This window comes from Lipophrys pholis (genome assembly GCF_963383615.2).
Source record: "Lipophrys pholis genome assembly, chromosome: 2".
Classification (NCBI taxonomy): Eukaryota; Metazoa; Chordata; class Actinopteri; order Blenniiformes; family Blenniidae; genus Lipophrys; species Lipophrys pholis.
The window spans coordinates 6,714,400-6,725,562 of NC_137636.1; the positions used below are offsets into that span (position 1 = coordinate 6,714,400).

General features: G+C 39.1%; 1 protein-coding gene across 1 annotated transcript in view; it reads left to right on the top strand.

Moving 5' to 3' along the window:
* The first annotated feature begins 2,862 nt into the window (after positions 1 to 2,862).
* The window catches only part of lsp1a (lymphocyte specific protein 1 a), a 29,722-nt gene continuing 21,421 nt past the window's right edge, over positions 2,863 to 11,163 (top strand). The window contains exon 1 of the mRNA XM_080458251.1: positions 2,863 to 3,116. Within this exon, the coding sequence (XP_080314377.1) occupies positions 3,058 to 3,116 (59 nt within the window). The 5' untranslated portion in view covers positions 2,863 to 3,057. The remainder of the gene's footprint in view (positions 3,117 to 11,163) is intronic.

The following is an 11,163-nucleotide window of genomic DNA, read 5'->3' on the forward strand; positions in this document are numbered from 1 at the left end:
CATTGTTTTTACAATTGTCTATAAGATAACATGTCACCCGATTGAGAAACATGCTTAACAAATAACCAAACAATAAAAAAAAAAAATCTGAAATACCATAAAAATACCTTATCACAAAATAAAAATCCTTGAAATAAGTGAATACATTATAATAATCGCAATATATTGGAAATTTAAGAATCAACTTCAATCAATTTGAATAACGCTATCGACAGACTACATTTACATTATGCAGTAACTACAGTACCAACCAACCAATGTTATATTCGTAAGTCACATTTCACACAAGAAATGTAGAAATGAATGCTTTACATGTTTAAAAAAAAAGTACAAAAACACACACTTGCATACAAATGCCTGCTCACCGGCATGCACACACACTGATGAAAGTAGTTAGACACGCTATCAAGTGGCTGAATGCCGATAAACCAGATGAGGAAGCAGCATCACGGGGACAGTCTGCACCGGGAGCCACTCCAGCACCCTGAGGGACTACATCAACATTAACAAGCAGAGGAAACATCAGCTGTGCCTCGGGGCTGCAGTATGGACCTCTCTCACCTGGCCTGGTCAGAGGGGGAAACAGGGCAGAGGGCTGTGTGCTCCCTAATGAGCAGGACGGTCAGACACACTCTTCTCATGTATGACAAAAGAAGCAACAAGCTCAGAAACTGAAAGGACTTCAGCTGATGATAATTTCATGAAAGTGGTTGCACTACTTCTCATCCACATCACCACCCGCAGACTCCTCAGGTTGTGACGCTGTGACTGGGACGGTGGCGGGACTCTCAGATGGGCCGGTCGCCTCCAGCAGCCGCTCCTGTTCTGAGCAGCCATATCTTATTCATAACCTGCGGAGCAGTAACCAGATCCAGCTCGCTCTTTAGTCGCTGCGCCTGGTTCTCAGGCTGCTGCTCATATCAGAGTTTTACAGAACAGAACAAAGCAAGTTTCATCTCTGACTGAGCGCAGGCTCTGCTCTTTATGAGCACTGGTTGTGTTTACTCCCACCCCCCCACCCCCCGAACCCCCCCAACCCCCATGTGAGAGTCTGACATTTTTAACATTTCTTTCTCAAATTCCAATAGCATGAACACAAACAAGCAGTTAAACGTTATGACTAACATGGTTAGAGTATGTAGTATTGATCTCTTGGACACTAGAGCTCCCTTCATACAGGTTTTTTTGTTTAAGATTCAAAGTATTTGCTTTTTCATTTTGTAATAAACATCAGTCATAATCATTTTAAATGACTTGAGTACTTCTCTGTATTCTTTCTTGACAGCTCTTTGATTGAAAAGAGAATTAAAATTAGGCCTCACCATATGAACAGACTTTTGCATGGATGAAAAACAGACATTATCATGAATCATGATGATTTTATTATGGCTTACACAACTTCATCGACACTTCGATTATGAGCTTCTCCAGAATAAACTTTTTTTTTTTTGATCATCACATATTCCTCCAGGGATCCTCAATACTTTGTGCAATCATTGTCTTCAAAAACATCCTCATAGTACACCTAATGTATTCTAGGATGGAGAGATAAAAAAACAACTGTAACAGACGACACAAAATACTTTCCTAGTGCCTTTTTGTCCACTTTTTTGAACATTGGATTGTATTATTTGTAAATGTATGTAATTCCACCCACAAAAAAAACAATTATTTCACAGCTGAGGAGAACTGGATCTTCACCCTCCTCAATTTTCGACAGCCGTCTCCACCTTCGTTACACCAGTGAATATTTTCAAAGTCTTCCTCTTCTCCTCTTGCCTGGATAGTCTTTCTCTCTCTCCTCACCACCAGTCCAAATCCTCTCAACCTGTCATCTCTACTTTCGTCTCTCAACTAGTCAACATTAGCTATCTCTCTGATCTGATCTGTTCATTTTTAATTTCCAATCCTGCTCACCCATCTCACTCCCGGAGAAAATCTCAGCATCTTCCTCTCTGCCATCTCCAGCTCAGCCTGCAGTCTTTTGCACTGTGCCACCATCTCAAAAACACCTCATCAATAAATATGAAGGGACATGATGACAAAAGGCACTCCAAGGATTCCTCAGTCATCCGCAGACATCCATTAGTCCCATTTTAAAATGTTGCATCAAAGGTCATCCTCTAAGTGAACCCGGCCTTTAACAATTCATTCAGCATGTTCAAATCAGGAAATACACCCTGAACCTTTTGGCCCTCACCCTAACCTTCTGAAAGTGCAGCTAATGCACAACAGGCACTATGGAGAAATAGTGAATATTCTTCACAGTGGGACATCTTCAGGTTGGATCAGCCACGCTGCCTGCAGTAAACAGGAGTTTAGTGAAATAAGAACCCTGATGACAACAGCTTATGGTTAGTAGCTAGAACAATGAAAGAGCCTACAGTTGTGTAGCTCTTCAACTACTCACACAAACTTCAGTAATAGCAACTTCCCTAACATATCACAATAGTGTTTGTTTATTTAACATTATTAAGGTTGTCTGGAGAAGTATGAAGTATGTAACATATCTATAGATTCTCATTCATAAAGTGAACAGATGGAAAGTAACACATTTTCAAACTTGAGATTTCTGTACAGTTATTTGAGGAATAACAGCCGGCAGAAGCTTCCTTCATGTCTGTACCAACAGAATGCCTCCATGTTTAGAGACATGATTGTATATATAAACACAGAGTTACACTGATTGCCTCATATTATGATTCTTCCCTCACAGGATGCGATCCATACATGCTGAAAACATTGTGACATCTCCACCGTTAAGATATCATCTTACATTCCCCCCTTGGGAGAGTCACATGACCCCTTGTTCGGGTGAGAGTGTGAGAGGAGGGGGAGTCAAAATGCTTCAATGAAAACCACATGGAGGGAGGAGAGAGCTGTGACTAAACAGAAAGGGGGAGAGCGAAGGGAGGAGAGGAGAGAGAGGGGGGGGGGGGGGTGCAATACGAGCTGCAGGGACAGAAGAAGAAAAGGAGAGCAGCAGTAGGAAAGGTCTGAGACTTGTGGACCAGGATCACAGCCCGGACCACGGACCAGGCAGCAGCCCAGTCCAGCATGTCAGAGTCCATCAGGAGGAGAAGCTCCAGCAGGCAGCTGCTGCAGAACCTCATCAGGTGGGAGGAAAATGTTTTTAACACATGATGATCGCTGCTTCTTTACCTTCACTGTTCAATCAGTACTGCTTTGCTCAGAAACTCAGCAATAGAACAGATTTACTGGAATAATGTAACACAATTAGTCCAGAAACCAAGTCTAAAGTGCAGCTAAATGGATGAATCAGGTGGCTTGATTTGGTTGTCTGCCAGGTGCAGTGGTTTGATTCCCCCTCTGTCCCTTTGTCCAAATGTTGAAGTGACTTTAGGCAAGACACTGCATCCCATCTTCCTCCTTTTAGAATCCAGCATTCTGCATAGTGGCCGTCATCACTGGTGTGTGTGAATGGGTGAATGGGACTTGAAGTGTGAAGCATTTAAAATCTGCTGAAGCAGGGATATTTTCTTTAGAGGTGAAAACCGTAGAAGTGTTTGTTTCTTACTTCATTATTTTGTTTAACTTGTTGCAGCTTAAGTTGCAGATGCAGACTTGAAAAGCATAACTAAAAAAAAACTATGCACACATCACATCGCCTCAGAGCTCCTGCAGCATGCTGCAAAGCCTCATCTGCTTTCAAAACAAAATGATTGCAGTGTTTATTTTGTAGTGGGAGTATGCATTATGCATTTGGAAATTCTGACAAAAATGTCAAAACATGGCACATATTCATCTGCCATTACAAAATACTGAAACAGTATCTAATCTGTGCAAGTATACACCTTAATGCAATACTTGCAGTACTTGTCTTTAGTTTCTAATATTTAAAGTATTGAAACATTTAACTTGTATGGACATTTTTCCACACTCATTTTATGGTTAAAAGTGTGAAACCTCACCAGTATAGGTACCAAATCCCAAAACATTTACTGATTATATGAAAGCTACCAGTCACACTGCAAACAAAACTTGTAGTTGTTGTGATATTTTTAGATATTGTGAAGTGTCTGGTCAATATATCATGTCACATTAAACAGTGTGGGACTGTATATTTGGCATGAACTAAACTGCAACCTATTATATTTCTATTACCAGACATGTGAATTATGTTCTTTTTTTATTAAATAATAAATCAAGGATTTTCTTCCTTTGTCATTAATAATTAATACCATTTTTTTTTAAGATATAAACCATTTCATTTGATTTTCGACGTATTGGAGCTCAGAGACATTGTAAACATGCAGAGAGGATCATCATCCGGTACAATCTGACATGTAATTTGTAGTTTAGCCTGGTTGGTTTGGCCTCAGGCATCAGGAGAGTGAGGAGAATATCAGTGTAGGAACAGTTACTTGTTTATTGTGGTGATCACACATCATCGGTCACAACGTTCAATTGAAATTCAAAACTGCAGGTGATTCATGATTGTAAACATGTGATCCGCATTTCTAATAAGCATTTTAATGATTAAAAAATTATACATTTCCAATAATATCACTTTATTATTTAAACGTAGTTTTGCCTCTAACTCAACTTTTTATTAACTATCATCTCACAATCTATGAATCATAATAATAATAATAATAATAATAATAATAATAATAATAATAATAATAATGATAATAATGATAAAGTCATGAAATCATGAAACACAATGCATAAACATCCAAATTAGGTTCTTTCCTTCTTGTTATATGTGCTGCCTAGATTATTCAAATCCTAACGAGGTGTATGTTTTGAATGATTTAGAGGTGACATGGTGCAGTTTGGCTGAACTAGACTTCTCACTTTTCCCGTCCTACCGCCTCTGCCGATCTATCACCTTTGTCTAAATTTAGATTCAATATCTCTAGTAGGAGAGGAAAAATGTTCCATCGTAAAAACAATGAGAGGGAAGTTGTTGCACCTAAATTGATGTAGGAAACCTAGATTGACTCTTTATTGAATTTTTTTTTTTTAAAGAAATCTGCTGCAAGTTTCCCCAACAGAAGAATGCCCAACAGCTAAATTACACTCAGAACATGCCTGGGAACAAAAAGTTATTATATAAAAAGTGGAAATAAAACATAAATCTCACTCATTTATATTTACAAAGCCTCTCCAGTCAGTTTCTTATAGCTCTACTCTGAGAGGTGTTTTAATGGTTTGGACTTTCCCACTTGTAACCATGGACACAATATTACAACCACATGTGAGTATATTGTTCGCCAGCAACACTTTCATTGCCTATAATGTAAACGCTATATAAGGTTATTAACACCTCATCAACAGTGTCTACAAAAGACGAGCCCCGAAGGCGTCTTAAACTTAAACCTTGAGGGGGAACTAATTCAAATTGCACCTATTTGTGCAGGTGTAGACAAACAATGTAGTCGTGGAAAAATCATGATACAGAAAACATGATGTTCGCATCCTTACTAACCACCATATTTACTCTTCATACCATCTTCAAGATCGTCTAAAAAGGTGTGAAAAGTGCAGAAGGTGATATGGACTATAGCACGTGTCAGTCACACACACGTGCACCAAGATATAATGCCATACAAACTTTGATCTCGAACCACTGGTGTTACAATTATGAAGAGGAACTTAAAGGTAAACGTGTTACTGTTTTATCTTATGTAGGCAGTCAGAGGAGTTGGAGCCAATCCCAACTTACTATAGGCAGAGGCAGTTTACATGTTAACAGTCCAACACAGGACATAAACACTGAGACACACGCTCACATTCACACCTGCAAGAAAATTGGATGTTTCTATTAGATGTTTCTGGACTGTGGGTGGAATCTGGAAAAGCCACTCCTGCACAGGGAGAACATGCAAACTTCATACAAGGTCCTGGTTTGACCACTACACCACCATGTGACCTACAGCCGTGCACAAAACCGACAATAAGTAACTGTCCAAGTTCTCAGTGCTCTTCACTACGTCTGAAAAAAAGTCATGAAATAACTTTACTGTGTTTGGAAAAACAGTAATGAGCAACTTCAGACAGAACATCATACATTAGTCTTCGACTGTGGCCGCCTTAATGAGATAGGTTGTCTTAATGAGATAATGTTCCTGTGACGATGCTCAAGCTGCTCGGTAAGCGGGATACAGAGAGACAGCAGCTCTACAACTTTACAACCGTTTTAACTCCAAAAAAACAGCACAAGTTCTGGAAAACTAGGAGCAAATGTTAAACGCAGAAAGTAAACTCCTTGTAGAAATATTTAAATTGCGTCAGTTTGCTTGTGAAACCAGTGATCACGGTAACAATGTGAATTCAAGTCTTAAAATCACTTTCAAGTTAAATAAAGTTGAATAAAATTTGATAGAGAAGAGATGTTAATATATCTACAGATTTGAAATTTAATAGATTGATTCAAAGCAGTTTTATTTTCATTTCAACATCACATCAATAAAATAATTCATATTTGAAATATACAGCTTTTTAACCTCTTCAGTTCAAGAGTGTGGATCTGATTGTTTTCACAGGTTCCCCTGCAGGCACTATTTAGAGGATTTAAACTGAGTTAATCCGAGTCAATGAGAATAATAAGCCTTCTTCAGTAGCAAAGGTTTCTGTTTTCCAGAAGAATGCTGGAAGCTGCGGGACCGGATTGAAACTTCCCCCCTTAAATTATCCTTATCGCTTTTAATTCAGCCATGCTGTTGTTTGTTTGTTGCTCCTTGTTACCATGTAGATTTTCACTGCTGTAATTTGGCAATTTGACACAGTCAATTCAAGGTTGTTTTTTTGTCTCCAATAATTGGCATGGGAGACTAATTTATTTGGTTGTTTTCTTCTACCTCTTTTTTTATTTGTATCTCTCTCCCGGATGATGAGCGTGACTGTCAGCGTGCATCTTGTTTTCCTCCCCGAGTGATGGAACATTGCGAAGTGACTTCACTGAAAGTGACACTGAGCTCAATGGTTTCTTTTATAGCTGAAACTTCCTTAATGGCCATGACATCATCTGGCTGAGCCCTACACACACACACACACACACACACACACACACACACACACACACACACACACACACACACACACACACACACACACACACACACACACACACACACACACACACACACACACACACACACACACACACACACAAAGGAAACGCCGCTCTCCGGGCCACCATTGCCTCATTGTGTGTAAATGGTGGAAAAACTGATGCATATCAGACGGATCTCCTCTATAATTTGCTCATTCCACATTTATGCTTCGCAGCATCATGTTTAAATGTCTGAGCAGACCCCAGAGGTACGGCGTTGTACTGATCGTCCTGCAGAGGTAATACACACCAAGTGCTGTGAGACGGGGTCGGATAATACACTGTAAGAGCACGAGAGTGTGACACACTGCATCACCTCATCTTCAGCTGGTAGTTTGTTATTTCATCAAAGCTGCTTTTCACTCGGAAACTAATGTTTTACATGACAAAATTGAATAGGATAAACCACAGCAGAGATGGACAGTAAGTGTGTGTGTGGAGTCAGATCATGACGACAGGTTGTAAAGGGAGCTGGTTGTGAAACCAGGATCTCTGCTGCTCAGCAACTGGCCCTTGGGCACACACTCCCACCTCTCCTGGAGAGCAAATAAATATTGCTTTCTCGTCTTTGTGGTCTTTTTGCTCATTATGTGATTTTCTTTGTAAATCTTATAAAACGATTTTTTGTTGGCTTTGTTTCTTTTATCTCAATCCTCATTGTGGTTGCTATGTTTGTCTCCTTTCACTGTTTTTGTGCGTCTGTCTTGAAATGTTTGTCTCTTTTGGAGCTTTCTTTTTTTTTTCCGTTCATGACAGTTGCTCGTCACGTTGTGGTTGTTTATTGTGTATTGTGTATTTGTGGTGTTGGTTTTCGGGATTGGTTTACAGCTTTACGGTAAAGATGTAACGTAGGGGCCTAGTTCACATTCTCTTTGTTGTTAAATGATGAAGATTTCTCAGTTTATTGTCATTTTGTGGTTGTTTTCCATCTCATGTTGGTCATTTTACATCTATTTTGGGTTGTTTTAACTTTGATTTTTCTCCCTTACTTTCACTCTTTTCTTCTTTGACGTCATTTTGTTCATATCATCTCTCACTGTGTATATTTATCTCTGTGTATGTATGTATGTATGTGTCTGTTTTTCATCTGTTTGTAAAATCTAGATGTGATTTCAAAACACTAAGCACCGAGCATGGCAGTTTGTGGCTGGTTCAGACGGCTCCGCTCATGTCTGCTGCTGCGCTGACCTATGAGCAAATGTACCCAAACCGAGCTGCACGTTTCCATCACACCTTCTGAATCATACTCAACCCGTCAGCACTCTGCTTATTCCTTTTTCTGTATGCGTCGATGCATTACTCACTCAACAACTGATCCACCTGTAGTCCAGCTTCCTCTTTCCTCTTGGGAGGAAGTTAGCGCTTCGCAGAGCTGTGCTTTACATTAATGCTCTTCATGCTCCACATTGACATCATAATCTATTCCACATGAGTTAGCTCCAAGGATCTGTGCATGTTAATCACCCGGGCCGCAAATCTTAATGCAAGTCAGAGTTGGCGCTTTTACTTTTTAGACAGCGTAATGGAGGTGGTGTGACTTCCAAAAATGCCTCAAAGGCACATACAATTTTCTTCACTCCAGTCACCACAAAGATATTCAATTTACAGTCTCCATTGGACAAACTCTCACTCACTCAGCTGTCATACTCACACAAAAATGTGATAAATGCTGCAACATGTGCGTTCATCTTATGCGTAAGTGAACACAATTACACAGAAGCTGCGTCTGCTTTATTCCATCATCTCTTTATTTTGCAAAGAGCAGCTCTGTCTTCTGTAAATGACAAGTTTATGAACAAACTGATGAACTGGAGAACTATGTCATTGCCTTTCACCCATATTTCCAGCTGGAATGGGCTCCAATTCGCTATGGCCTCTTTTTGAATAAAGTAGTTGGAGATGATAAATGGATGTTTGACTTATTTGACACCGCAAATATATCCAGATGAAAACATAACACCCTGAGGATTACAGTCTCTGCTCATCGATCTATCTGTTTCATGTGAGCTGAATAGTTTTCTGACATGTAACAAAGTTCAGTTACCACTTTTCTGTCAAAACAGATCACAGCATCACCCACCGCCCCACATTCCCACCTCCATTCCTAATAAATTAGGATTTAATAGAAGTCAAATGTTTCCTTCTTTCTAAGCAAAGTAACCACAGACTGGCTCATTTATTACACCCATAATTCATCAGACACCTCTACTTTCTTGAGAGAAGTGCATAAATGTTTATACTTCTTTATTCACTCAACGCAACAAGTTGGCAATAAACACAATCTTACAAACATATTTGCACCCCTCAAACAGGATTTTAAGTGGATGGGGTCGAAGGATGGACAATTTTAGGGAAGTTTTAATGCTATAATGTTTTCCTTATAAAATTAAAACATTAATGTTATAATGTTTTCATTTCAGACATGAGACACATCCTAACTCGCTGCAAAGCAATGCTAAAGGTTATGAGTTTGTCACTTAATGAAAGCAATCCAGTTTTTAAAATGGGTAAACAATTCAGCTAATCAGGGGTCCAGGAAGTAAAAAAAACTAAATGAATAGAATAGAATAGAATAGAATAGAAACTAATTTTGTTTTTGATTGATGAGGTTAGATACAGTACATTTCAGAACCAGTACTTTCTTACATTTCTACTTATAAGAATATTTTTGCCAACTCTGCTACAAACCCATTCATTCGTCGATACCCACTTCACCCAGAACACTCAATAACTGTAAAGCCTTTCCAACTGTGTGAAGACCTGACAGTAGTTTATTGCTGAAAATCTTAAAGGCTTTGATATAAAATGACTTTTCATTCTTAAATTAATGGTTTCTTTCACAAATGCAAAGTATTTGTAGTCACAGGTATCAAATCTACAACACACCAATCTGCCCTCTATGCCTTTTCCCTTAATTACACTTCAGGCATAAATGATGATGTCCAGACAATCAGACTTGAACTGCAGCTTGTTCAATTTCCTCTCCAATAAAAATGGTCTGACTGAGAAGCCAAAGCAGCTCCGTACATATCCACTTATTTTACAGCAAACTAAGCCCTAGTCTTACCACTAGGTTTCACTAAGTGTTATTTCGGTCATTTTTCCAGATGGTAATGACCACAGTATGCTTTATCGGAATCCCTAAGTAGCCAGTGTCCTCAGCCTCACCCCTTTTTCATATTTGAACTTGTCTCTTTGCACATTTAAGATGTTTTTCATTCAGACATACGTTTAATGAACAAAGGGGCTGACACACTGGGAAAAAAATTATCAGTTTTTATAGTCCTGCATTGAACTGGCCCCAAGTCAGCCAATACAATGACGGATGGCCTGCATGTTTTATGTATTACTGCAGTGAGAGCCAGAAAAGCTCAAAGCTTTGGCCTGTTTTCGTTCCATAATAATGATGCTAATGCCTCCATGTTGTGATCGTGACTGATTTTATGCTGAGCAAAGTTTCCAGAGTGAGATCATTGAACAACTGGGACAGAACAGAGAAAAAGTTCAACCTAAAATCCAGGATTTAGTAGCCTATCAATGAAATGAGCAGCATTGTGTGAATGTACACCTTTGATGCTTATATAATGTTATGGACCCTGTTGCTGGTTGCAGAGAAACCCCCGCTTACATGAGGTAGTGCCACCCATCCATCTTTTTCCCCCTGGAGTTCACATGAGAATGTGACGTCAGTTAGGAGAGTAAAGAAGCCCAGTCCTCTTCTTATGAGATTGTATAGCTGATGAGTCTTGATGATCTGTGACTTTGTTTTCATTGAGTTGAAACTCGATTGATAATTTCTGAAATCAATTCTAAAATCTTAATGTCGACTCACTGTTGGACCAGTCCTGAATAACCATGTTTGTTGTATTTTATAAGAGTTGCTGGTTAGTAGATTTTCTGTTAAAAATAGAAAAGTATCCCTCAAAAAAAAAATCATTTGTGTTATCCATCCCACAAACTCTCCTCCTCTCAAAGTTCTACTCTGAGATGGGTTTTGATGGTTCCCCATTTAGAAAAGTATCACAACCACATGTGAGCATATTGTACACCGGCAACACTTTCATTACCTATAATGTAAACGT